This window comes from Eulemur rufifrons, chromosome 8, assembly GCF_041146395.1.
Source record: "Eulemur rufifrons isolate Redbay chromosome 8, OSU_ERuf_1, whole genome shotgun sequence".
Lineage (NCBI taxonomy): Eukaryota > Metazoa > Chordata > Mammalia > Primates > Lemuridae > Eulemur > Eulemur rufifrons.
In genome coordinates this window covers 7,492,212-7,519,949 of record NC_090990.1, presented here as the reverse complement: position 1 = coordinate 7,519,949, position 27,738 = coordinate 7,492,212, and the positions used below count along the sequence as shown (strand labels likewise).

Here is a 27,738-nt window from a genome sequence, read left to right as displayed (position 1 = left end):
AAAAAAACCCAAGAAACTTCAATTGGTTTCCAACGCTTAAAAACCAGGAGATTCCACATAAAAATCCAGATTTCCGGCTTCTCTTTAAAAATCTGAAGATCTGGCAACACTGGGTTCACATTCCCTCATGACAACAAGCGGCTGGAGCTGAGCTGCAGCCACGTCTTCAGATGCAGCCCGCGCTCTCGGCCTGCCACGGCCCGCTGTGCTGCTCACCGGCATCGCCAGCGCAGCCCCTGCAGGAATCTGAAGTTAGGAGTCTAGATTTACTCCTTATCTGCTCGTATCTCTAGCTGTTCCTACTCAGAAAGAGAGACCGTCTTGTAGTATCTTAGATGAGGCAGCATGGGACAGTGGGGAAAAAAATCTCAGACTGGTGGTTATCATAAGATGGAAGTCTTAATAACCATCTTCAAGCATAACAGAGAAAAGAACCAGAACGAATGGGCACAAGCTGCAGGGAGGCAGATTTTGATTCAAACAAAGGACAGACTTTTTTTTTTTTTTTTAAGAGACTGGATCTTGCTCTCTCACCCAGGCAGTGGTACGATCACAGCTCGCTGTAGTCTCTAGCTCCTGGGCTCAAGTGATCCTTCTACTTCAGTCTCCCCAGTAGCAGGGACTACATAGGTGCATCCCACCATGCCCAGCTAATTTTTTAAATTTTGGTAGAGATGGGGGGGGTCTCACTATGTTGCCCAGGCTGGTCTTGAACTCCTGGCCTCAAGTGATCCTCCTGCCTCACCCTCCCAAAGTGTTGGGATTACAGGTGCGAGCCACTGAGCCAGCCAAGAAAGACTTTCTAACAATCACCTGGTTCCACTCCCACGCCTATCACTACCTAGCTAAACAGGCTTCGGTAACCAGACACTTTGAATTCCAATTTCTCTGTATACTGAGTAAAGGCATCATCAAGGACTCACAGATCTAAAATTCTCTGATTCCTTATGTTCTAGGTGGCAACACAGTATAGTGAAAAAATACAGACTTTAGATCAGTTAGGCTTGGATTTGAATCCCAGCCCTCTCCCTTACTTAAAATACATTTTATTGCTAACAATGAAGACTGTGTTCAGGCTGGACCCATCCAGTAGGTATGAAGGTCGTCTGCAGGGGTGCTACGTGCTGATGCAGTGGCAGGCGAGGCACATCCCAGCGGGCAAGTGGCTGAGTCTTCCCTAAGGGTGGTACACGTTCCTAGTGACAATCACTCAAGAAAAGGTGGATACTTAGAGAGGAAGAGAGAACTAGGAGGGAGGGCAGGTCTTACGCACAAAAGGAAGATATTGTCTTTCCTCTTAGGAAAGAGGCTTTTATCTACTGAGGTAAGCCAGGAGCTCAGCAGAGAGCAGATGGGTTTTAGATAATTCTCTGTTTATTCTCTCGAGTTACTCCTTGATCTTTTAGCAAAGTCATATTCAAACATTAAAAAAAAAAAGACAGAAATATATGAGTCAATAAATCTTCTAAAAAAAGGAAGCCTGTAAAAATACCTGCTATGAATGATGATGCCAAACAGAAAAAGCAAATAGTAAACACACTCATTCTTTTCCAAGGAAAAGTCATTTTAAAACATGTATCAAATATCAGCTCACCTTAAGATCCAATGGCAGTTTGTTGGAGGTAAACACACTTAGCTTGATCTGAGGAATGCTAATTTTGAGATTTTCAAAGTAGTATCGAATTGGTGTCCCACCTTGCTCAACTGTCTTTTCATGCAGGTTTTCATCGTATTTTTCCACCTCTGGGACAAAGGCAGAATTTAAAAAAACAAAAACAAAAAGGAATTTCCTTACTCTCATGATTCAAACACTTGTATTCATATTGAAAAAACTGATTAAAACAAATGTAAACATCTTTCAATTTAGTTTTTGAGGGTTCAGTAAGGCGTATAGTATTCTGATGCCATTTTTGGTAAAAATACATCTGTTTTGTGGTGCTTATCAAAAAATAAGACTAGCTTAGTCTTTTAACCTGTTACTCTAGACCATCTAGCAGATATCATCTACAGAAAAAATAAGCTAGGTAGAAAAGTGAAAGGTCACAGGTGTGTCTGCTAGCAGTGGCTATCTAGAAACTATTGTTATTGTTATTATCAATGACCCAGATGATCTGAATTCATTTTCATCAGATGATATCCAAATAAGGTCTTAGAATGCACTGTAACTGAATCACAATGAACAATATTAACATTAAGTAATGAATCTGAATGAAACATAATGCCTGAAAAAGAATCAGGCTGCAGGCTGTAAGGAACTGACATCACTACACGCAGCACCTTCTCCCCCAAATGGTGGACATCCATTTAAATAGGACAATCAAGGCAAATTTTTTACTTGCTATCGCATGCAATGTGAAGGATTAACATGGGCAAAAACATAGCAACGTGCTCTTTGCCTTGATGCTACACCCACATCCATTTGGACAGCATATCTTCCCTTGGCTTCATGTGCTTTAAATAAGACCTGAGAGCCTGCACATACATACTTACCAAACAAACTCGTGGCGTAAGCTCTTATCAGGTCTACGTACAGAAAAAGGATACTGCAACAGAGACCTACCAATCTGTACCTTAGGAAACAGAAATAGCCATAGAAAGGAGAGGAGATGCTCCAATAAAAGGTAGACAAGGATTTTGTAAAAGTCCAATCTACTACACAATGCTTGGGGATAAATTTATTAGAGCAACTTATAAGAAAACTTACAAGAAAAGCATGTCCAATCAAATTTAAAGTAAAACTTCCCAGGAAGGTACCAAAACAGAATGGATACCTGGCAGGCAGGCTCCCAAGTGGCTGTCTGAATACAAATAAACACTGGCGTTCCAACCCAAAGTGGAAAACACAGCATTAAACAGACAGGATCTTGCTCTTGATCCCAAATACTCTTAAAGCTTAAATTCTAAATCTGGGATAAAAAGAACAAAAAACACTTTTCTTGCACTGTGTGTATGTATGTACATATGTACACACATTCCCAGTGATTTTTTTCTCTAGCCAATATGGGCAGATAAAAATAAAAGTCTCCTTCTTATCATTTCTTCAGGCTCAATATTTAGTTTAACTTCAAAAGACCAAGCATCATCTTCTTTCTAAGCTGTACATACAGCCCTAAAACGTCCACCTAAAAGCTCTAAAAGCAGGAAGAAATGCCATAATGAGGAATCTAAAATAAAGAGACAACAGTGAAATTATTTCTGTAGCACTGCTAAAAATTTAGATTTTTTCAATAGCTTATCTTACTCCTTTCTACAAAGAAGAGAGCAAAGTAACTAGAGTAAAGTAACGTTTTAATTACATTAAGGGATAAGGGTATGGATGTCAAAAGTTAATGAATTGAGGCTAGCCAATTTTATTTTCTCAACTAAACCAAAGGAACTGCCGAAGGGATTTCTGATTCTTGGCCCTGAGTCTGTTTAATAAACAAAAGTTAGGAAACAAAGTAGTTTGCTAAATGACTAACATCATTTATGTTATTTTAGAACAGATGAATCAAAAAATGCAAAGCAGACAGGAATAGTATACTGCTTCCCAAAGGCTTACCTCTGGATATTCCAGGATACCAGAAGACCCCTGAGTAGCTGCCATAGTTCAGAGATAACTTAGAGGACAAGTAATACATTGAAAGAGAACGACTGAAACACAAACCTGAGCTTCCCAGCTCAGGCTGAGAAGTAGAGAGGGAGCTTGTCAGGCACCCAGGGGCTACTTATTTTTACAACAGACTAAAAAACACCACCCTTGGGCCAATTCTTAGACACAAACATAGAGCATACAACATTACCTGATTCTGCTTGAGCGTAGCCAAAGAAACTGAGCAGCTTGAGGAGTAGTTTCTCCTCAATTTGCACTGTGAATCTCTGAGCCGTGATCATCAGATGCTAGGGATAAAGAAATTCTGATTTACTATGTGAAGACCAGAACGAACTTTCATCTGTGCCATTAAGAAGGCCTCAATGACATGGAATGGCTTCTTTACTCATGTGACTTTATGATCATATTGCCAGGTTATTTCTGGCTTCTCTCTCTCCCTACATTGTTACAGTTAACCAAAAACTCCAGAAGATGTTTAGTAGGTGAGTCGCCATCCTATTGTTTGGTTCCCGGGGCCTGTGGGCCTCGTTAGTGAGACTGCAGCTTTGGGTGCGTTGTGGCAGAGGAACTTTACGATGCAACCAGTTTAAGGAGCAGTGTGACTGCACTGGTGGATCTGAGGGCTGCCTGCGGGCTTGCTCCCATCAGCACTGGTGACAAAGGACCAGAAGTGTGGGAAGCAACCACTTAATTGGCTCCCACTTTTTCAGAGTTTGCTGCTAAACAGTTAGCTTGTACATGGACACTTCTCCAAGAAAGAGAGTTTGTCACTTTTGAACTATCTGCTTTCAGTAAACAGCGTGGTCACTCACTTACAGAGCAGCATGTCTGTCCCAAGGTCAGACTCCTCATAGCCCTTTTCCAATATTCAGCATCACTCTATTTTAACAATAGATCTGGATCATGCCTGGGTCCTGACCAATCTAGATGCTTCATTCAGTGACTTCATTCTGATGAAAACAGACTGGACCCTACGGATTCAGTACTATCAAACTATCACCTGCAAGATCATTGAAAACACAACTGAGAAAATAAAGTGCCAACAGAAGGAGTTCCTGCAAATTCTCCTTAACAATCTATGAAGCCGCATATTGCTTAACCCTACAGAACTACTGCAGGCTGCACTGTTGCTCTGAGACTTGGCTGTGAGAGAACAAATCAGTCAACCTTCTGGCACGGCCCTGACCCACCAGCCCTCCCCCACCAGCCCACCTTGTAGATGTTGGTCAGCGCACTCTTACTGGGGAACTTCACCGCGTTGACTTGCACGGCAGGGCCGGTGTCGATGACCTCATTCTCGTTGCTCAGGGGAGTCACGTAGAGCATGAAGGGCTGAGTGGTGCCAATGAGCTGATTATCCACCTGGCAGGCGAAAAGGCAGCAAAGCCAAAACTAAATCAGACAAGCTCTCCGTTTGCATTTTTACCTTCGAGTGGCGCCTCGTAACACGCATGTTACTCAGACAGTCCCCGGCCACTTCACTGTGTCTCAACAGCAGCTCACTAGACCAGTAATAACAACGGCAGTAGTAATAACAACAGGAGGTATTACTAGGCCAGCACTTCACTAAGCGATATTTTAAGTTATCTCACCACAAAAAATGATAAATATATGAGGTAATACACATGTTAATTAGCTAGATTTAGCAATTCCGCAACATATACATATTTCAAAGCATCATGCTGTATATGATAAATATATATAACTTTGGTCAATTAAAAAAATTAATAAATGAATTGACAATAAAGAATTTTTAAAAAATTTTAGACATCAGATGAGTACTATGTGCCCAGCACCAGGCTACCCACCTCATACGAGTATCTCATCAAGTGATGTGGTACCTACAATGTCGGTGTTACTAACCTAAGGGTTTTGCTGCAATCCTCTCCACAACCTTCTGAGCCCTGTCCTCATTGTACAGATGAAGACGCTGAGGACAGAAGCCCCTGCTTAAGGTCACACAGCTAGTCGATGGCAGAACTAGAACTTGAATCCAGGTCTGTCTGACCCCAAGGCCAGCACTCTTAACCACTATGCTATTGACAATTCTCTCTTGCTCCAAATTCCTTAAAGACAATTAAAATTAAGAGAATCAGGAGCTCAAATGGCTACCAAATGGGAAGAGTTCCCTGTCCTACAGTCAACTCCCTTCTTGGGAATGACATGAGCAAGTCAGCGGCAGTAGGGACGACTCCATTCACCCAGCCCTGATCAGCACCGTAACAGAGCACGCTCACTGCACTGTGCGTGCGGATGTCGGGAGGCTACTGGGGGAAGCAGCCATCGTCGCTTTCTGTTTCACACCAAAGGTCACCACTGGGAAGAGGGAAGAGGGGAGACTATCTGTTGAGTACCCCTGAGAGACCAACTGTAGGGACTTTCTACACACCACCCAACATATCCCTTCCTAAAACCCTAAAGGCTAGGTGTTATCGCTTCTCACTTTACAAACAAGTAAACAGAAGCCCACATTCACAGAGCTAGTACGTGGAAGAGCTGGGATTGAAATGCAGATATTTGTGGCACCAAACCCTTTGATCTTGCCATCACGTCACACAGATTTCCACACGGCCATGTCGTATGACCAGTGCTGACTTCCCGTGTGTTGGCTCCCAGGGTGGGATAAGGGCGAGAGACTCCGAGAGGCTTTTCCTACTTCCGTTCTTGCCCTTGACAATGTACTCTCTACGCAGCAGCCAAAGTGATTTTTAAAAAAACATAAATCAAGTCACAGACCTCCTTCCTTCAGTGGCATCCTTTTCTCTTAGGATAAAACCGAACTTCTTACCCCAGCCTCCAAGGCCTGAATAATCTGGATACTACCAAACGCTCCGACTTCATCACACACCACTCTCTGACTTCACTGCCATTTGCACAGGAGCCTCCTTATTGTTTCTCAAATGTGGGCAAGTCCCTGCTTCCTTGGGGTCTCTGAGTTTTCCTGGAATGGTGTTCCTAGTGTCCTTCTCTACGGTTTGCTCACTCTCTTCCTCCAAGTTTCAGTTCAGCTCTCACTTCCTTAGGAAGATCTTCCCAAGCCACTTTATCTAAAGTAGCACTTTATCTGAAGTAGTCCCTCTTTACAGCAAGTATCACAGGGCGTCATTACTACTTGCTTGCTTACTTCTGGCTGACCTCCTCCCTGGGTGGTTAGCTCAAAGAGAGCAGACACCACATTGTTTCAGTCACAGCTGTATCTCCGGAGCCTAGTACAGTGCCTGGAACATAGCTGATGCCCTGTCAGAATTTACTGAATGCATGAATCATTACCTATCTCATCCGATATACAAAATGACGATGAAGATCTCATCTACTCTGCCCTCTCTTTTCTTCTTTCCCTAAACACATCTGATAACAAGGTATACTAACTGAGAATTACTCATTCTAGTTTTATTCTCCCAATTATAGTTGATGCTCCCCTAAAGACAAGACTTATATTTTCTATTTTATTTATTTATTTTTACATCAGAGTATCCACACTGGAATATATTTTCTATTTTAAAAAAGTCTGTGTCACAGCACTATAACCATAGTAAACCCTAAAATCTGCTTATTTTCTATGATTTGCAGCACACGTCAAATCTAGAGGTATTACAGTCAAAAAGTATTTTAATGAATGGCAAATGGCTCCTCAGATCTTCTCTGTAAGGTCAAAAAAGTAAGGCAAAGAAAAAAAGCTGTAAGATAATAACTTTCTATCTGTCTGCAACAAATAGGATGGGATTAGCCTGGATTCTTTGCTATTTATAACATATGATAAAAGAAAAAATTCTTCTGAAAAGAGGTTTTGGCGTTGACAATCTGGATGGAACTGCATGATGTGTTAAGGGGGCAGACAAGTGCCGAGTCCGGGGGACACACTGTGCCCTCCCAGTAGGAACGCAGGCTGTCCAACTGGAGAAAAGAACCACAGTCTGGGGTGTTAGATCCTTCTTTTGGAAATGTTTACCAGGAACTAGTTTCCTAGATACATTTCAATTTTGGCGGCAGTCGGAAAGGAGAGGGTTCCAAGCATGATGTTACAAAGAGATATAGAAATTGTTTTGACACCCACCATGATAACAGAACTCTGCCAAAAATTGTCAAAATCAACTTTTTCAGAACTCAAAATTAATCAAAGCCTTGCAAAAATCCAAGGAGTATTTATTCAAGAAAATAAGCTGAAACTCAGTAAGAACAGTGAGCTCTGTGGCATTTTAACTTGCTCTATTCCCATTACCCCTTACGCAGCTCCACAGTAGCTTTAAAAACCAACAGCCCTGCATCGCGGCAATCATCGTGGTGACACAGGCTGCCCATCAGCCATTGGAGGAGCCAGAAGCCATCTGCAGTTCCCCCAAAGCCCCATTCCAGAGAATTATCAGTATTTGGCTAGTCTGGTACCTCTCTGATATTGGTAATTTGCATCTTCTTTTTTTCTCCTAATCAGATTGGTCAGAGCTTATTAATTTTACGATCTTGAAGAACAAACTTTTGATTTATTGATCTTCTCTACTGTGGTTGCTGATTTCTAGTTCACTGATTTTCCACTTTGATCTTTTGTATTTCCTTTCTTCTGCTTATTTTGGTTTTAATTTGCTCTTCTTGTTGAGTGTCTTTGTTTTGAGAACTTTCTTCTTTTCTTATATAACATTTAGCACTATAAATTTCCCTTTAGTACTGCTCTAGTATGTTTCCACAAATTTTGAAATCTTGTGTTTTCATTTTCATTCCTTTCAAAATACTTTCTAACTTCTGTTTTGATTTCTTCTTTCATCTATGGATATTCAGAAATGTATCATTTTCCAAATATTTGGAGGATCTTCCCAACTATCTTTGTGTTATTTCTACTTTAATTCCATTGTGGTCAGAGAACATACTGTGCATGACTTAAATCCTTTTGAACTCATTGAAAATTGTTTTATAGTCCAGAATGTGGTCAATTAGGTCAAGTGAACTGATAGTGGGTTCAAGTCTAGCATATCTTTGATAATTTTCTGCTTATTTGTTCTACCAATTATTCAAAAAGTAGTATCAAAATCTCCAGCTATAATCAGGTATATGTATCTATTTCCTCTTTCAGTTCTATCAGCTTTTTCACTTTTTATATTTTGAAGCTCTGTGATTAGATATACAAACTTTTAGATTTGTCATGTCCTCTTGACTAATTAACTCTTTTATCACTAGGAAGTACGTTCTTTATCCCTGGTAATAGTCTTTCCTCTGAAATCTATTCTGCCTGATCTTAATCTAGCCCATCCCACTTTCTTATGACTAGTGTTAGTATGGTAGATCTTTTCCCACCTTTTTTCCTTTTAATCTATTTCTGTCTTTATATAATAGTTAATGTGTGTTTCTTGTAGGCAGCATATATAATTGGGTCTAGCTTCTTTATACAATCTGATAATCTGCCTTTTGATTAGGGTGTTTATAGCAATTAAATTTAATTAATAGATACAGTTAGGTTTGAGTCTATCATCTTGCTATTTATTTTCTATTTGTCCCACCTGTTCTTTTGCATGATTTCTGCCTTCTTTTGGATTAACCAAGTATTTTTTATGACCATTTTGTCTCCTTTGTTGGACTGTAAGTTATAACTCTTTTTTTGTTATTGTTATTTTGGTGGTTGCTTTAGACTTTATAGTATTTACCTTTATCAGTCTACGTTCAAATTACATCATACCACTTCACATATAAGAAGATTAGAACAACATACTTCCATTTCTCCCCTTCAGCCTTTAGGCTGTTATTGAGATGTATTTCACTCTTACATATGTAATAGAACCCAAAATACAGTGTCATTATTTGCTCTAAATAGTCAATTACCTCTTTAAGAGATTTAAATAAGAAGAAAAGAATCGAATATATTTACCCTTGTGGCCATCATTTCAGGTATTCTTCATTACTTTGTTTAGATCCAGATTTCTATCTGGTACTATTTTCCTTCTGCCTGATGATGTCCTTTAACATTTTTTGTAGTGTGGGTCTTATGATAATTTCTTTTGGCTTTTGTATGTCTAAAAACATCTTTATTTCACCTTTGTTTTTCAAAGATATTTTTGCTGGGCATAGAAAGGGTTTGCTTTTATTTCCCCTCTTTTAGTTCTTTAAAGATTTTGCTGGCTGGGTGTGGCGGCTCATGCCTATAATTCTAGCACTCAGGGAGGCTGAGGCGGGACACGATTGCTTGAGCTCAGGAGTTTGAGACCAGCCTGAGAAAGAGCGAGACCCTGTCTCTACAAAAATTAGAAAAATTAGCTGGGTGTGGTGGCACGTGCCTATAGTCCCAGGTACTTGAGAGGTTAAGGCAAAAGAATCTCTTCAGCCCAGGAGTTTGAAGTTGCAGTGAGCTATGATGACACCACTGCACGTTAGCCCGGGAGACAGAGCAAGATCCTGGCTCCAAAAAAAAAAAAAGATTTTGCTTACTCCCTTCTCATTTCCATTATTCCCAACAAGAAATCTGTTGTCATCCTTATCTTTGTTCCTTTGTGTATCCACATCTCTTTTCCCTCTGGCTGCTTTATCATTGGTTTTTGGTAATTTGATTATGATGTGTCTTGGTATAGTTTCCTTCATAGTTGTGTGTTATATTCCATCTAGTGTAATTTTCACTTCATTTAAATCTCTACGAGTTTGAGTATTTTATGTCCTCCGTGTCTCTACTTAACTTTTTAAACACACAGAATATAGTTATATTAACAGTTTTAATGTCCTCCAAAAATTCTAACATCTGTGTTAGCTTTGGGTTTTTTGATCAACTATTCTCATTATATAGTGTTTTTCTGCTCCTTTGCATACCAGATAATTTTTGATAGGATGAATTGTGAATTTTCAGTACCTTGTTGGGTACTGAATATTCTTGTATTCCAATAAGCCTTCCTGAGCTTTACATAGGGATATGATTAATTTACTTAGCTCTTTCTTTTATGATTTGACAGGCAGGTCCAGAGCGGTGCTTGGTCTAGGGCTAATTAACCATGGAAGCAAGACTTTCCTGAGATCTTTCCATTGTCCCATAAATGCTTAGTTTTTCCAGTCCTGCTGGTGGGAACAAGCACCATTCCCAGCCCTGCGTGAGCAGCACAGGGCTCTGATCCTCTGATCCTTTCGGATGGGTAGTTTCCTCGTATACATCACAGATCAGCAGTCTGCTGAATATTCAAGGGGGATCCTCTACAGACCTCCAGAGCTGTCTTTCTACATAGCTCTCTCCTCCTAGGTAACTGTCCTATAAACCGTGGATGCCCTGGTCTCTGAACTCTCAGCTCTATTTTTCCAACCCATCCACACTACTAGGTTCCGTCTCAGTCTTCCCCGGCAGTGCCATGGCCGAGAAACCTTCTCAAGGCTATAAGCAACGGCAAATACAGGGCTCACCTCTTCCGTTTCCCACCTTTCAAGGAACTGTCCTTTGTTCTCTGACATCCAGTGTCTTGAAACTGTTGTCTCCATATTTTATTTGAATTTTAGAGTTGTTTCAGACAGGAAAGTAAACCTAGTCCCCATTACTCCATCTAGACTGGAAGACTGTCCAACTCCCTTGCTTTTTCTCCCTATGATGAACCTCAATTCCTCCACATGACGGTTAGATGATTTCCTGTTGCTTTTTCTATTGGCAAGGTGGAGAACCATGGATCACTTTCCTCCATGCCACCTTGAGTGACTTCTTAATTATTTATAGACCAACTATTATATTTAGAATTCTGCTGTACAGAGAAAAATTAATTAGCAAGACAAATGCAGGTATGAATAGCTATTTCATAGAATGATTCTCTGAAGGCCACAAGATACTTCATCAAAAACATTAAAGTTTTTAGAACACCAAACATTAGATCTGGCTGGGTGTTCAGCAAGAAAACAAGGAGATTAACAACTTTGGAATTTCCCCTCTTACCTGTACATCCTGTATGCTAAGTTCAAGCATGTGACTGGTTGCCAGCTGTGTATAGTGCACATTGATTCCTGTAAGACTTGCAAAGACCAGTTCTTCTGGGACTTTATTAATTAAGGACAACCCAATTCCACCTTCTAACCTCACGAGCACCTGAAAGGAAACCAAAATATGGCACCCTAATTGTTTAAAACATAGCTCATGGTAGCCAAGAAAGTACAAGAAAATAAATGGCTTTACATCCCTCTACTCCTTACCACCGAGCAGATGAAAACTATTTAGGAGAGTACCATTATTCAGCTGGATGGCTCAAATGCCACTATCTCACTGGATGCCTTCCTTTCTAGGCATACCCCCGACCCCAGCTAGAACTCCAGAGTGATGGGATAATCTCTTTATCAGAGCACTGATGACATTCTACATTTTATTATGTAATTATTTGAGGATCTTTTTCCTATTTGAGATGAAAGCTCTTAATTGGTCATTCACCTTGCACTTGATAATACCTGATACAGTGTTTTACACGTAAGCATTTGATTAAAAAAAAAAAATCACTGAATAGGTATCAAATAATGTGCTTGCTCATGTTCATCTCATCTTCCTTTTCAAATTTTTCATTCTCTTCTCCAATGCCCAAACAGAGAATAAGGAAGATATCAGAGTGAACTAAAGCCAAAAACAAACAAAAAACTCTAACTTATTCTTTATCTTAAATTTTATTTAAATTCAAATAGTTTAGCTTCTTTTATTGTAACTTTACCAATATTTGTTACATTCTGATTCCACATAAACTTAAGTTGTCATTTACATGACATATTCACACATTCACATGATAACAGCAAACACTGAGAAGCAAAACCCGTATTTAGAATCATATAGGGCAGAAAGAAAACAGAAAGTCTAAACTGAGAAAACCACCGAGCAAAACTCTAAAAAAATTGATGATCAAAGAAATAAATTTACAACATTTAAAACTTACTTCTAATTCCTGTTCTGTATCTGGATTCCTTAATTTCTGCAGCTCCTGTTCCGTTATAGGAAGTTCATCTACTTCATACGATGATCGGTCATTTTTCCGTTGGCAGAAATCTGTTATCTGAAGTCAAATAAAACAATACTAAGAGGGCTCACACTTCCACAGTGAAACTCATTTTAACCCATGCCAATCGTGTATGTCAAAAGTCACTACCTGCTCAAGAATCCTATGGAAGTTAATGGTTTCTGAAGCACCGCTAAGGTAAGATTTGTGTAATGATGAAGCAAACTTGGTTTTAAGTCTACGTGGCAAACTCTCAAGCTATAGATCTGAGAACCTCATGTAGTGGGATTAGGTTATCTGTACATGATTTCAAATTACAGTTCAAGTGAAAATATACAAAATTCAAGATCACTGCATTCATTTTTGCCTTAAAAGAAGACCGCTTTTTAAAGTGGTATTGTGGATTATGATGCACTATCTCAGAGAGTTAATTGTTACATTTCGACATCTTTTTCCTGAGTTCTCCAATTATACTGTGACTTAATAAATCTATTAATATATTTCCCTCACAGATCTCTCCTGAGCTTCAGATCCATATTTATGACGACTTTTGGAACATCTTCACATAGGTATCATACAGTTACCATAACTCAGCAAGTCCAAAACCTAACCTCTCACTGCCCCACAGTCTGCTCTGTGTCATCTCTTAGTGATGTGAACTGTTGTCCTCCCAGTTGCCCAAATCAGAACCTTGGAGGCCATTCTTGATTCCTTCCTCTCCTTCATCCCCACAGTCAGTCAATCACTAAATCTGACCGACTCTACTCCTAAACAAGCTTTCATTTCTGTTCATTTATCTCCACCCTCCTCAGGCCCATCTCCTGCTATTTCTTCCCATTCAGGCCGTCATATTCTCTCACCAACACCACTGCAAGAGCCTCCCAACTGGTTTTGCTCTGTCTCCAGTTCTGCCCCACTCTCCACAATGCAGCCAGAGTGAGCTACCTAAAATAGATTTGTGACCATGCCATTCCCTGAATCCTTGTTGCCTCAGAAAAACTACAAACTCTTTAGTATATATCTCAGACTTTTAATGATCTGGCCCCTGCTTCTACCTCTAGCCTTATTTCTTACCATATTCTATGTGCCACTTGGGATGAAGATCCCTCTCCTACCTGACGGCCTTCACTAATCAACTTCCAAAAGACTATACATTAATAACTTACTTATTTTGTTTGTTACTGTTTGTCTACCCCCTTTGAATGTAAGCTCCAGGAAGGCAGGGAATGTCTGTTTGTTCACTGGTACATAGTCAGTACCTAGAACTGTGCCTGGCTCCAATAGGAGCTGAATAGCTATTAATGAACACGCTCATTATTGGGGGCACAGTCCCTCCACCTTTCCCTCTCTATTTGGCTAACTCTTTTCAGTCAACGTTTAGGTCAAAATTTAAACATTACTTCTCCCAGGAAGCTCCTCCAACTGCCAAATCCAGGAATACAAATCCTTTCCCTATACCATTCACTCCTACTCTCATAATTGTCTAATCAGGGACCTCATATCTTCTTGTTGCTAATGTTATTAATGTATCAGTTGATTAAATTAATATTAGTATAATGATCAATAACGTTGATAATATTAATATGTATTGTTCTTAGCATTATCTTCTTTAATTCTTATTTTTTTAGATTATCTTATATTTTTTTAATATTTATATTTTACTTCTACTTTGTTATAACAACTTTGTGAAGCAGATCCTATCCTTGTTTTACAGATGAAGATACCATAAATATGTTCTGACATAATTATATTCAATAAATATTTGTTGAATAACTAACCAATGGGAAGGAAAAGTACACTGAGTTCCATGTCAGTTCTTAAGATAAATTATTACCTGGAGTGCTCTAGTTGGTCCATCTGGGATGACTCTGATGGATAAGATTCCAGAACCGGGTCTCATTTTTTGGTTAATAAACTGTTGTTCAGGTGGAACTGGCCCCAAAAGCTCCATCGAAGTGTCAGGACCAAGAACAACTTCAGCTCCATCAAACAAACCAGAAAGCCCTCCTTTGGCCTAAAAGACATTGGAGTAAAGATGTATAAGAAAAGGCAAAGGAAATGACTTTGAAAATTTCACATGCCATTTGAAACAAGGTACTAAATTTAAATTCTCTTCTGAAAAGTCACCATCAATGTACAGCAAAGCATTTACCACTTGCTCAGCTTTGCAGATGATAAAAATCAGTTAGGATTATTTGAGTAAAATGGTAAGTTATGCCACATGAATTTGGGGAATTATCAGTAAGAGACAATTCCATAAATAGAGTATACCAGTTTTACTCTGCCTTATAAAAACTTCTAATCATTAAAGTAAACTTTTAAAAAAAGTAGCCAAAGAGTACTCTGATTAGAGTTTACTTAAAAATCTAAAATATTCTGAAAATAAAACAATTAGTACTATCACTTGGCTTTCCAATAAGAAGTGTATTCTATTGCAACCCCTGTGGAAAACAATATAGAGATACCTTAAACAGATTCAAGTAGACCTACTATTAGATCCAGCAATCCCATTATTGGGCATCTACCCAAAGGAACAAAGGTCATTCTATGACAAAGACACCTGTACCCGAATGTTTATAGCAGCACAATTCACAATCACAAAAATATGGAAACAACCCAAATGCCCATCAATTCATGAATGGATTAGTAAATTGTGGTATATGTATACCATGGAGTATTACTCAGCTATAAGAAATAACGGAGATACGACATCTCTATGGTTCTCCTGGAGAGAGTTGGAACCCATTATATTAAGTGAAGTATCCCAAGAATGGAAAAACAAGCATCACATGTACTCACCAGAAAATTGGTTTCCCTGATCATCACCTAAATGCACATCTGGAATGATACCAATTGGATATCAGACTGAGATGGGGGGTGGGGGGGGAAGGGATGGGTGTATGTCTACATGATGAGTGCGTTGCGCACCATCTGGGGAATGGTCACGCTGGAAGGTGCTGACTCAGGGAGGGGAGGTGCGAGGAGGGGATGGGTCTATACCTATATGACGAGTGCAGTGCGCACTGTCTGGGGAATGGACACGCTTGGAGCTCTGACTCGGGGCGGGGGGGGATAGGCGGTACATGGGCAACGTATGTAATCTGAACTTTTGTACCCCCATCATAAGCTGAAATAAAAAAAAGTGTATTCTAGAGTTGAAAACCTCCCCAAACAGGCCTAGAGCTGGACAACTAACCCAAATACTCGAAAGATGGTGCCTCTTCTAAAATGAAACATGGAGCTAGGAATGTCACTTGATGCCCAGTTATTCAGGCCTTTGGGGAAAAGTACCTTCTTGTTATAGCCTCAAGTACATGGAGTCTACGGGATGATGGCTCTGGGAAAGCAAGCACAAGGCTGGAGAAGACAATAGCAAAAAGTGTCTAAGTCCCCTGTATTCATTTTTAAATACTGAGTAATGAAAAGGAAACCTTGAGAGTTGCATTTATAAGACAGGTTTTAACACAGAGAAAGCTTTTTATGACTATTGTAAGTTTAGAAAGAAAGTACATGCACAACCTAATAAGGGTAGTGTCAGAAATGTTTTAATGTCTTCAATTACTTTATTCAGCATAATAATGTTGAGACAAGCTCATTTCCCTAACCAAAACACATTCTGCTCTGCTGAATACTATTATTACAGGGTCACTCACAAGCAGAGAAACGATGAAACAGATTCACAAAAACAACAAACACCAGAAAGGGATTTTAAGGAAGAAAATGCTCCAAGAGAATTGGAATTACATGGGCTTTAGAAACAAACTAGAAGTAAAGTCAGGGTCAGACACGGAACCCACCAATTATAACAAGCCTTCTTTTGCCTCTAGAAGTCTGAATTGTATTGCTAATTGAAAATCACAAATCCATTCCAGATGTGTGCTTCATATAAGTAAGCAGCTTGTCTTTGATGAAAAAGGCTCAGGGCGATAGAGATAAAGAAAATAAATCGCACCAAAAGCAGTCGGAGGCTCTTTACGGTTTTGCAAACTGCCCTGGAGTATAATCTCCCTGTATGAAAGGACAGCCTGGTTTCTATCAGGGACAAACACACTAACAGTTCTCTATCAAGGGCCTGATGTTCTAGTACCTACCTTTCAGGTAAAACCCTGGGCTGGGGTAGAACTGCACACACAGTTGCACGTGTTGTTCTGCGATATGCCCCGCCTCCTAGACACCTTCTAAGGCCCCCAGGGTACACTTCCCAGCATCCTATAGTTTCAGGGCTGCTTCCTATGTCTCAGACTCATGGTTTCCTTTCCAGCCTGAAGCCAGAAAGGGCAGAAAATCTAAACTCTTGGTAATTTTCCAAACATGTATTTGCTTAGAAAGTACCTAGGAAATTATCATGGGGTAGACTGGCCAAGAAGAGGACAGAGGAAACTGTCCATAATCTTCATTCTGACATTTGCTACAACAATTAAATGCTTATTTGGGCACCACTGAGTATGTGGAAGTAAACCAAAAAAGAGCATGTAGACTCCTGGTTACTGCTCAGCATCTCCTGGAATACTTCACAAAAGACTCGTAGCTATCACATCAACTTCACAGGTCTAAAACTAATCTACCTAACTTACTGTTAAGACTTTTAGTTGACATTTTTCTTTCTTTTAAAATTACATAGATAATTTATGTCAAAGAAAAAAATCCACATAAGCCAAGATGAAAAAATTTGTATCACCCAGAAACCATTCCAAACACACTTGCTGTGTATCACCTTCAAAACATTTCTCATGGAAATACACACAGATGACAGATGTACAACAAGTTTCTTGACTTTCTTTTAACTAAAATGGAATAATAGAATCCTTTTTATTAACTTGTCCCGTTTAATAATTTATCATGTATAACCTAGTTGAGACTTTGTTTCAGAGAAGGCTTAACCACTGCTTGCCACAACTGGGGGTGTCAAAAACTACTGACCTGGACCACCAACCCATGTAACCCACAGGTCAGTTTTCCTTCTCGGAAACTCCATGTCTGAGTTGTGCTTCGCCTGCGATCAGGCTTCCGCAGCATCAGCGGCTCATATCTAGAAAAAGGAAAGTGTAATAATTCATCTGAGTCAACTCTTTCAGGCCTGAAGAGAACATGAGGACCATGGCTTGGCTCTGCTTCTTCCTAATACTCTCTGCCCTTAAAATCTAAAGGGACTTTAGCTTGGGTCCTGCGGCAGTTAGGTATCTCTTAATGAGGAAGAGGAGTAAGACAAGATGGAAATCAACAAGGAGGGGACACAAAGTGGTAAGGCGCTAAAGATTCACGCTACAACACAATAATAAACGTTCTCACATTCTCATAATAACAAATTACCATGCAGTATGGGAAGGGATATCGGCTAAATGTATTTAAAATCCTGTCAACAGCCTTTCTTCTGCTGTATTTCCAAATTCTTTTATTTTGTGTTTTAACTTGTAAGTCATCTAAAGTCTGTTTGGAAGCAAACGAAGTGTCAACTGAAAACAAATACATTGATTTTATGAAGAAAGGCACAGGCCAATAAAATAACTTATTCAAACCTAAACAGCTGATTTGAATCCAAGGAGTTATTCATAAAAACATTTAATTATTCTCTTGATAATTTAATTTCTGCTTTTGAAACATTTAAAAAAACTGTTAGAAAGATTTTAAGAAAGAAATTTCACTTCTACTGAGTAAGAGTAGACTGGAGGTTTGGGTGAAAGAAATACTCGCCTTTTTTTTTTTTTTTTTTTTTGGACAGAGTCTTGCTCTGTCACCAGGCTAGAGTGCAATGGCATCATCATAGCTCACTGTAGCCTCAAAATCCTGGGCTCAAGGGATCCTCCTGCCTCAGCCTCCCAGGTAGCTGGGAACTACAGGTGCACCCAGCTAAGTTTTCTACTTTTTGTAGAAACAGGGTCTCTTGGTCAGGCTGGTCACAAACTCCTGACCTCTAGCAATCCTCCTGCATCAGCCTCCCAGAGTGTTAGAATTACAGGCCTGAGCCACCATGCCCGGCCAATACTCACTTTTCATACCATACCCTTTTTAATGTTTGAAGTTTTTTAATATCTGCACGAGTATTGTCATAACAACTTAAATAAAAGGGAAGGCCCAATATTCATATTGGGGAATCTGTCAGTAAAGAAAAATATACGTAGAAAAATACAAATCCTTAACTTCATTTACATAACTCTCATTTTTTGGTGTAGATTTTCTCTGGGTATGAATTTGAAAGCAATGAGGTTGAATCAAAAGTTGCCTAGAAAAATTACCTGTTGTCAGTCACTGCGGCAAGACCAGCAATATCTAAAATGGCAGATCCCTCAGTGGAGCGGGCAGCTGAGGGCTTATTGGGGTTGTGAGGAACCGAAGAGCCTTCATGGGCCAGCATTCCTGTACCCGTCATCCTCCACAGCTGAGAACGCTTGCCTGGTTCCTGTGGAGCCAATGCACACACAGAGAGAAAGAGCCATCAGGGCGGCCACAGCCAGTTCCTCACTTCAAGAACTTCCTCTAAGGGCTGAGTAAGTTCTCAAGTAGAAACTGTACTTAGATATTTTTCCACATTATATAAATGCCTAATTCAAATTTTCATTGTTGTTAATTCCTAATTGCACTTAGGATGAAATATGATAACCTCTTGAACCAAATAACCAAAAATTAGAAATACTATGAGTTTTAAAAATTTTATTCTTTTCATATATCTAATATTTTTTTCTTTTTTTTTTTTTAGAAATTAGAAACAAATAGCTGGGCAATCTCCCACACTAGCTATACTGCCACAATCACTGCTGTGCCAGATGGCGACCTCTGGTGCCCTTACCTTAAAAAGGGATCCAGTTATATAAAGAATATATGATAATCTCAATATCTGACTCAGAGAAAAACAGAATGTAGCAGAGGTCTTCTTCCCTCTCCCCAGTGTCGATAAAAGAAGTATATTATGTTGATGGGTTCCAATTTTCAGAAGTGGATTATATTCAAATGTTAAGTTGGTTGTAGTCAAAGTTTATACTCAGTTCACTGCTATTAATTCTAAATATATTTTCTCCTCAGAAATATGTGATAAACAACAGTTGGGCTTCCAGGTCAATCAAGAAAGTCTATAAAACCCATTAGATACTAGAATTAATAATAATATTTATTGAGAATTTACTATGTGCCAGACATTGGTCCATGAGATTTACATACAATAACTCATTTAATCCTAAAGACAATCCCATGACATTTATACTATTATGGTCCTTATTTACAGGTGAGGAAACTAAGGCTTAGCGAGATGAAGGAACTTCTGCATGGTCACATAGCTAGAAGGTGGTGGGCCCCAGATCTGCAGCCCGATGCCAGAGCTGGCAGGCTCCGCTGCTCTGCCACACGGCCTCCCTCACACGATCTGCACAGTTCCATGTCGGTCATACCTGTACTCCAGCTAGACTGGTCAGGATGACATACACTCTCACCAGGTAGGAGCTCCTCCAGAGCAACAGACACTTCTGGGTACCACAAACTCAACGCTACACCTGTGTTGGAAAGACAGCTTTTGCATTACATTCTACAAAGTAAAAACTAACACAGTAGTATGAACATTGGAATCAAAATGCCAGGATTTGAGAGCCAGCTGTACGATTTTTACGAGCTGAGTGACCTTGGACAAGTTACTTAATCTCCTAGAGCCTCTGTTTCCTGATCTGTCAAAGGGAGAAATTAGGCTACCTCTTACGGTTCTTGTGACAAGTGTAATAAACACAAGGTACTTAGCACATGCCTGGCACAGGGTATGGTCTCAATAAATGTTTGCTGTGTTATTACCATTATATCCCTTTACATGGCACTTTATGTACATTATCTTAGTTGATCCTGCTAACAAACCTGGGAGGTCAGTGGGAAAATGAAGCTCAGAGAGGAGCGGGAAATACCAGCTATCATGTATCTTTAAGTGGCAAAGCCAGAATTCAAATCTAGAAAGAAATCATGCCCTTTCTACTGTGTGCTGCTGCCTCCTCTGTCTGCAAAAAGAGATGAAACTGAGCTGCACTTCTCCATCTCCAGTCCCCACATGCTTGCTTCTCTGTTCACAGTAAGAGAATATATCTTATACATAGTAAGAGAATACATCTTTCCATAGCACCAGAACCAACATGGAAAAGGGTCTCAATTATCCTGTAGATGCTACAGATTGGGAATCAAAATGCAGACACCAAGGTGAGATCAAGTTTTCATACAGGATTCCTCTACTGCCTGCTCATTTGTATAAGCTCATCATAAGCTGGAAATTACCAAAATTTCCTCTTAAAAATCTGAGATGCACCATTCTCCTTCAAGTTCCCTTCCCCGCCTTTCCCTAACCATTTAGTCCTCAAACCATTAGATGAGACTATAGAAGGCAGAAGTCCATGCGGGCTGTGTGTTTGGGGGTGGGGGTTTGTGGAGGTCCAGTATGGGACTGTTGAATTGCACATGGGACAAGAAAGGTATGCACACAAGCGATGGGGCAGCCGGGAGGTGGGGGTGATGACATCTGACATCCATGCCAAGGGGTTAGAGAGAGGAACCTAAGTGGAGCATCAGAGACAGAGAGGGAGGTGAGGAGGACATTCCTGCAAAGGGAAGGGCTTGGAAGGGGGGCTGCCCAGCACGTGGAGATCAGAGCCCAAGGGAGGTAACAAGAGTGCCCACACAGGAGGTGGGGCAATTGTCGTGATGGTAGACAAGTTACATTAGGGAAACTGATCAAATCAATAAATATATTCTCAGTGCTGGACAAGGACGTTTACGAATATGGAAGGGGAGAAAATGACAATGAACTTTGTGAAGTTGCACTGGAATTATAAATATTGGTGTGAACTGCTGGGTTTTGACATATACAGAGACAGATACAGTACACAGATGAACTCCTAGCTCTGTCCTCTGAGAGAGCCTGGGAACTGCAACACTGCAACAGCAACAAGTGCACTAGTGCACATATCTTAAGTCTCTAAATTCCATTCTTTGATAAAAGGGATTGAGGCTCCCTGGAGAAATGGCCACTTCCAGGAATGATGCAAAAACTATATATATAAAAGATGGGCCCAGGATAACTTGCTGTGTCAGAAAGGAAGGAAATAAGGGCATGCGTCAAAATAACACTAAAGGTTAAAGGAGCTCACTGGCCAAAGATGAGAAATATTCAGCATCAAAATAAATACTGACAGTAACAGATAACCCACTGAATACTGGGTTATCTGACTGCCTGATACACAAACACCCACACAAACACACACACACAAAAATAGAAAATTTGATGAGGAATAGGATATTTACAGTCTCAAAGTATTGCTCTACAAAATACTAACGACAAGGGGAAAAAGTACAACTTCACTTCTCAGGGGAGAAGGCTGGCAAACGCCTCAATCAAGTGCTCCAAGTTAACATCACCAGTACTAGGACAAATCAACAACACAGCACTACTTTTGTAAAATTCCTCTCAACTTTTCTGGAAATTTGGGCTTGTTTCAAAATCAGAAGTAAAAAATGGAAAATCAACCAAACAAACAAAACCTAAGATGTCAACTTTCTCTCTTTTTTTTTTTATCTTTTTTCTTTCTTTTTTTTTATTTTTGGAGACAGGGTCTCACTCTGTCACTTGGGCTAGCATGCAGCATCATCATAGCTCACTGCAACCTCAAACTCCTGACCTCAAGCAATCATCCCGCCTCAGCCTCCCAGAGTGCTAGGATTACAGGCGTGAGTCACCAAGCCCTAAACGGGATAAATCCATTTCTTAATGCCACTCATATACTTTTACGTAATTTTAGATGTCAGTGTAACTCATTTATTATCTAACCTCCTATTTACCAGTTTTCATCCTCAAGTAAAATAATAACTGTGAAAAAGTTCAATAAATTATAAAATGTTTTTTTAAATGTTACAATTATTGCTACTTAATTTTAAAAATCTCTTCTCGTCTGCCTACCAGTAACTGGCCCTTGGAATTCCACGTTTATCACTCAGGCTTTGCTGGTCACAGCTGGTGCTCATACCCCACCTGGTCAGCCATCTCACTCCGAGCTGGTGCTCATTCACCCTGACAGCCTCACCACCTTGCACGTTCTTTAAAGTCACCTGACATCATGTCCAATGGTGCTTTCATTTGGTTTTTAAATTCATGTCTGTCAGACTTGCTACTCCTTTTAGATTTCAGACCAAAATTTTGCTTCTCAAAATCTGTCTTTCAAAACTTCCAATAAAAGCGTCAAAAACTGTTTACCTTCAATTCCTATGCCTATTGGTCTTTTACTTATCACCATTCCCAAATCTCATTTCCACAATGTATTGCACACAAAAGCAACAGCCATATATAAAAGAGTGTGATCACATGTTAAGCAAATGAGAATTACATGACTTGGAACTGGTATGATACAAAAATACATGCAGACGTTCTGATACATGCTACAACATGGATGAACGTTGAAAACATTATGTCACGTGAAAAGAGCAAGTCATAGACCATTCATATGAAAGTCCACAACATGGACATCTACAGAGACAGAATGTAGATTAGAGATTGTTTAGGGCTGGGGAAACGGGGGACCCTGGGGGTGATAGCTAAAGGATACAGGGTTTCTTCCTGAGGTGATGAAAATGTTCTAAAATTGAGTGTAGTGATGGCTGCACATGTCTGTGAATATACTAAAAACCACTGAATTGTATACTTTCAAGGGTAATTTACATGGTACATAAATTATATCTCAAAAAAGCTGTTAAAAATATTAAATTAAATTTTAAAACACATGTATTAGAGTTTCATTTGCTGTACAAAATTTGAAATAATTTGAATCCCCCCACCAATCAAAACTCTGTCAAGAGCTACATAACCTCCAAATGAGCTGTAAACAAGGCACGTCACCGCCAGGGCGGACACCACAATCGGTGGTAAGGAGGCATCCTCTGTCAGGGCACTTTTTGAATTATTTGGTTTAAATTATGTGAGGTCTTCAGGAACTATCCCCTCTCAGGTCAGTGCTTCAAATGATCACTCTTGGGTGGCCTCCCTCCCCTTAAAGTGGCTTCTGCACCTTTGTGTTCCCAAATAGCTGTCATCTTTCAGTGTCAACTATTTAGACCAACTATTTCTGTCATTTTTCATATTTCTGGCCAAATTTGACTGCCTTTTTCTCCAAATATAGGTCCACTAGCATAAACATTTCCCTAAAATGACTTGAAAAGAATGTCAAACTGATACTTTTTTCTCTTTTCATGGTTTCGACTCTGAAGTCAGCATTAAAAAGGGAAATTTTAGTCAGTCTGATTTTTTTTTTTTCAATTCAGTTTAAGGAAAAGATTAGGGAAGTGTTACAACAGAAAAATAAAGTAGTGCAAAAGACAAATCACGAATTCAAGAATTAAGCTCTACGACAAAAGCATCTCAGAGAAGGGCTTGGGATTCCCATAGCAGGCATCAGGGCACAGTGGAACAGTGACCCGGTGCCTTCAGGACACCGGGGTTCTACAATGTAAGCAAGTCATCCAGCCTAAGTCCCCATTTCCTCATCATAAAACAGAGACTCTGGACTAGACCCTGAGTTGCTTCCAGTGCTAAAAATCTTTTATTCTGAACTCCAATTTCTAAGCTCTCTTACCTTCTTCTTTAAAATGACTCTTTGTGTCTTCGGTGAGACATCCAAAACGAGCTCAGCGCAGGTAATGGCTTTGTTGGAAGCCACAGGCCTTCCTGTTCCCTCCTGCAAACTAGAATTTAAAAAAAAATATTTATATATACACACACACATATACACACATAAATATATACACATGTGTACAAACTTACATATGTATTCAAGTGTAAGCAAATGCCTAAAACCTCTATTAAAGAAGAAAAGTTCTTAAAGCATAGAAAAAAAAGTCCGACGTAGCAGAAAGATCAGGGTTGTATTTCTTTTCCTGCACAGTTCAAAGATTCATCTGTCAGAAGACATACTCTGACGTTTTTTCCTCTCCTGATAATTTTAGTGGCTTAAAATTCAAACATAAAAGGATAACCATATGTCTTCAGAGGCTAAAAAAAAAAAAAAAAAAGGCAAAAACCAAAACAATAGAAAAAAACAAGTCAGACATCAAACATATCAAGGGACCAAGAATTCACCCTATTCTGCCAGGCAGAAGATCAGCATCATTGCATCCCCGCATCTTGGCAAGAAATCAGAAGTCCCTTTGGAATGAAAAGAAAAGGATCATAATCACCTTCCTCCACTTCAATCATGTTGTCTTTCTCTGTGGTTTAAGAACCCTAAGCTTTATGGAATGTTGCAGCCTGGCTACACTTTGGGGTATTGGGAGGAGGTTTTATTTAGATTATTCTGTTACCATTAATCCCTATTATCAAAAATAAGGTATTAACAGATAAATTCAGAGTTAAAAACTAGTATTTATGACAACAAAAGCACGACTGACCCCCCGCCTAAAAAAGATAAATTGGATTTCATCAAAATGAAAACCTTTGTGCTTCCAAGGACACAATCAAAAAGACAACTAACAAAATGGAAGAAAATGCTTGCAAAAAATACATTTGATAAAAGAATGACATGAGATAATACAGAGAACTCATATAATTTAACAAAAAGGCAAATAATTCAATTTTAAAATGAGCAAATGATTTGAATAAACATTTCCCCAAAGAAGATACATGATCAGCTAATAAGCACATGAAAAGAACATCATTAGTTATTAAGCAAATGTAAATCAAAACCAAATGAGATACCACCTTACACCTAGGAGGATGAGTATAGTAACAATTAAAAAGATGTGTTGGCGAAGAGATGAAGAAATTTGAACCCTTGTACATTGCTGGTGGGAAAGTACAATGGATCAGCCACTGTGGAAAACAGTATGGCGGCTCTTCAAAAGTTAAATATAGAATTATCACAGAACCCAGCAATTCCACTCCTAGGTATAAACAAAAAGAACTGAAAACAGGTACTCAAATATATGTACAGGGATATTCACAGCAACACTGTTCATAGTAGCCAACAGGTAGAAACAATCCAAACATCCATCAATGGATAAATGGATAAACCAAATGTAGTATACACATACAATAGAAAATTACTCAGCCATAAAAAATGCTGAATATTTTCCATAAAAAAAATGAATACTTATACATGCAACAGTGTGGATGAACCTCAGAAACATTATGCCAAGAGAAAGAAAGCAGACATAAAAGGCCACTTTTATGATCCCACTGATATGAAATGTCCAGAATAAGTAAATCTACAGAGACTGAGAGCAGACTGCTGGTAGCCTAAGGCTGGGGATGGAGAGGAATGGCAGCGACTGCCTGATAGGCTTGGGGTTTCTTTTTGGGGTGATAATGTTTTGCGACTAGGTAGAGGTGGTGGTCACACAACATTATGAAGGTAACAAATGCCACTGAACTGTTCACTTTAAAAAGTCGAATTTTATGTAATGTGAATTTCACCTCAGTAAAAACAAAAACAAAATTTTAAAAAACTTGTCTTCTTCTTCATCATTAGTTCTCTCCAACAATGCAAAGAAATAGTTCTAGTATACTCCAAAAGATGGTTCAACCTCTTAGTGCACCAGGATTATTCTATTAATAATTCTGCTTTTAGAGTCTGAACACCAAGATACCCAGAAGCTTCTCTTTATATCTGCTCCGTATCAGTTCAACCCATTAAGCTCATAATCCTCCATTAGAATTCTTCAGATGAAGAGCTTAGTAACTACTGGAATTTATAGAAGGCAAAGAGAAAAACATGACTAGCAACCAGATTTAGAATTGGTTTTTCAGGCACTAAACCTTAAGCATGTCACATTGTTATGGTGCCAGAATCTTTAAAAACAAATAAACAAACAACAAACAAACACAATTGGCTCCATTATAACAAGATAAACATCCCAGCACCATCATTACCAAAGGGAACTGCAACAGACAGGAGAAAGAGGCTATTCTCTGCAAATTCAAGTTATTACTTGTACAATCTGGACTGTCGGCAGATGAGAAAAAAGATAATGCAAAAATCCAAGGATTATTTTATGGGTCCCCGTCACATGTAAAAATCTCTTTCACATGCAAAAATTTTCAGAATATTTTGGAAAGGAACAGAACTTGAAATGTCCTGTTTTTCAGGTGATTTATACTTACAATGCTAAGGATTCAGCTATTTCCATTTCTTCACAGATATACTTTAAAATTGTCCCTTTAACTTCAGCACAGAAACAATAAACTGTATGCACATGTTGGTGGAATAACTACTTTTTGAAAGCCCAGTGTTTAAAATCTTTATGTGCCAATCTAATAGAGTTATTAATAAATAAGCTCGATATTCTTCACTGAGTTTTCTAAATACAACTAGTTAAACAATAGTGAAGAATTATAATTCCAAGGCAATTAGAATTACTGTGAAGTTAAACTCCTACACTTGGCTTTAGTGAGTACTAAGATAGACCTTCAAGTGTCTGCTTAATCAGTTTTCTCAATGGAGGAGAGGAAGTCAGAATGATGACTTGAATAATTATGATGAAGATTAGTCAGTTTCAAAAGAGGCAAAACAGACTAACAAATAGCTGAAAGAAAGTTTAAATACTAGATCTTTAAAAAAAAAAAAAAAAAAGTCTTGCCTCTTTGGATAAATTTTAATCCAGCCAAAAGACAAGGGTTTAAACTAAATGACCTCTTAAGATAGACCCTGAGCCTAGGATTTGGTAAAGAATGAAGGGATATTCCTTTGTTCTTTGGTCTCCTGAGAAACTGCTTAAAATTTAAAACCAGTTAATAATTAGAACCTTCTGCTTTACAAGAACAGTAATTTAATCCAGAATTACCCAGAGAATGTATATGTAGCAGCAATATAAATGAAATTTTCATAATAAAGCTGTCGGTTATCCTGGAAATCATTCATGTTGCAGTTGATCTCAGAGGAACCTGCCCCTTTAACAGTAAGAGTGATAAAAGGTGGCAGGGTGGGTTCATCCCAGGCATAATCCAATGAAGTCATAGGCTTCACTTCAGTCCGGAGCCTGGGTTCGGCTACACCATGCTGAGTAAAGACAACTGGGACCTAGAGTGACGGCAGAGAGGACAAAGAGGACTTTCATTCAGAGTGGTGTTACTGGAAAGTGAGTCAGTGCTTCCTAGGTTTAAGTTCCAGATCCTTCCCAAATGAATCCTATACAGGGAATAATCATCACTGAGGCTCATCATCTCACCTCTCCAAATGCTTTTCTAATCATCTTATAAATTCTGAAAACCTACCAATTAAAGGACATGGGCCTACT

General features: G+C 39.2%; 1 protein-coding gene across 1 annotated transcript in view; it reads right to left on the bottom strand.

The window, feature by feature from the left end:
* The window catches only part of VPS13D (vacuolar protein sorting 13 homolog D), a 248,113-nt gene that overhangs the window by 96,695 nt on the left and 123,680 nt on the right, over positions 1 to 27,738 (bottom strand). Inside the window, exons 54-63 of the mRNA XM_069479363.1 lie at positions 27,286 to 27,521; positions 24,084 to 24,192; positions 18,738 to 18,901; positions 17,425 to 17,533; positions 14,339 to 14,518; positions 12,445 to 12,561; positions 11,469 to 11,618; positions 4,805 to 4,954; positions 3,783 to 3,879; positions 1,595 to 1,743 (exon numbers count right to left, since the gene is read on the bottom strand). Coding sequence (XP_069335464.1) covers positions 1,595 to 1,743; positions 3,783 to 3,879; positions 4,805 to 4,954; positions 11,469 to 11,618; positions 12,445 to 12,561; positions 14,339 to 14,518; positions 17,425 to 17,533; positions 18,738 to 18,901; positions 24,084 to 24,192; positions 27,286 to 27,521 — 1,461 coding nt within the window. The remainder of the gene's footprint in view (positions 1 to 1,594; positions 1,744 to 3,782; positions 3,880 to 4,804; positions 4,955 to 11,468; positions 11,619 to 12,444; positions 12,562 to 14,338; positions 14,519 to 17,424; positions 17,534 to 18,737; positions 18,902 to 24,083; positions 24,193 to 27,285; positions 27,522 to 27,738) is intronic.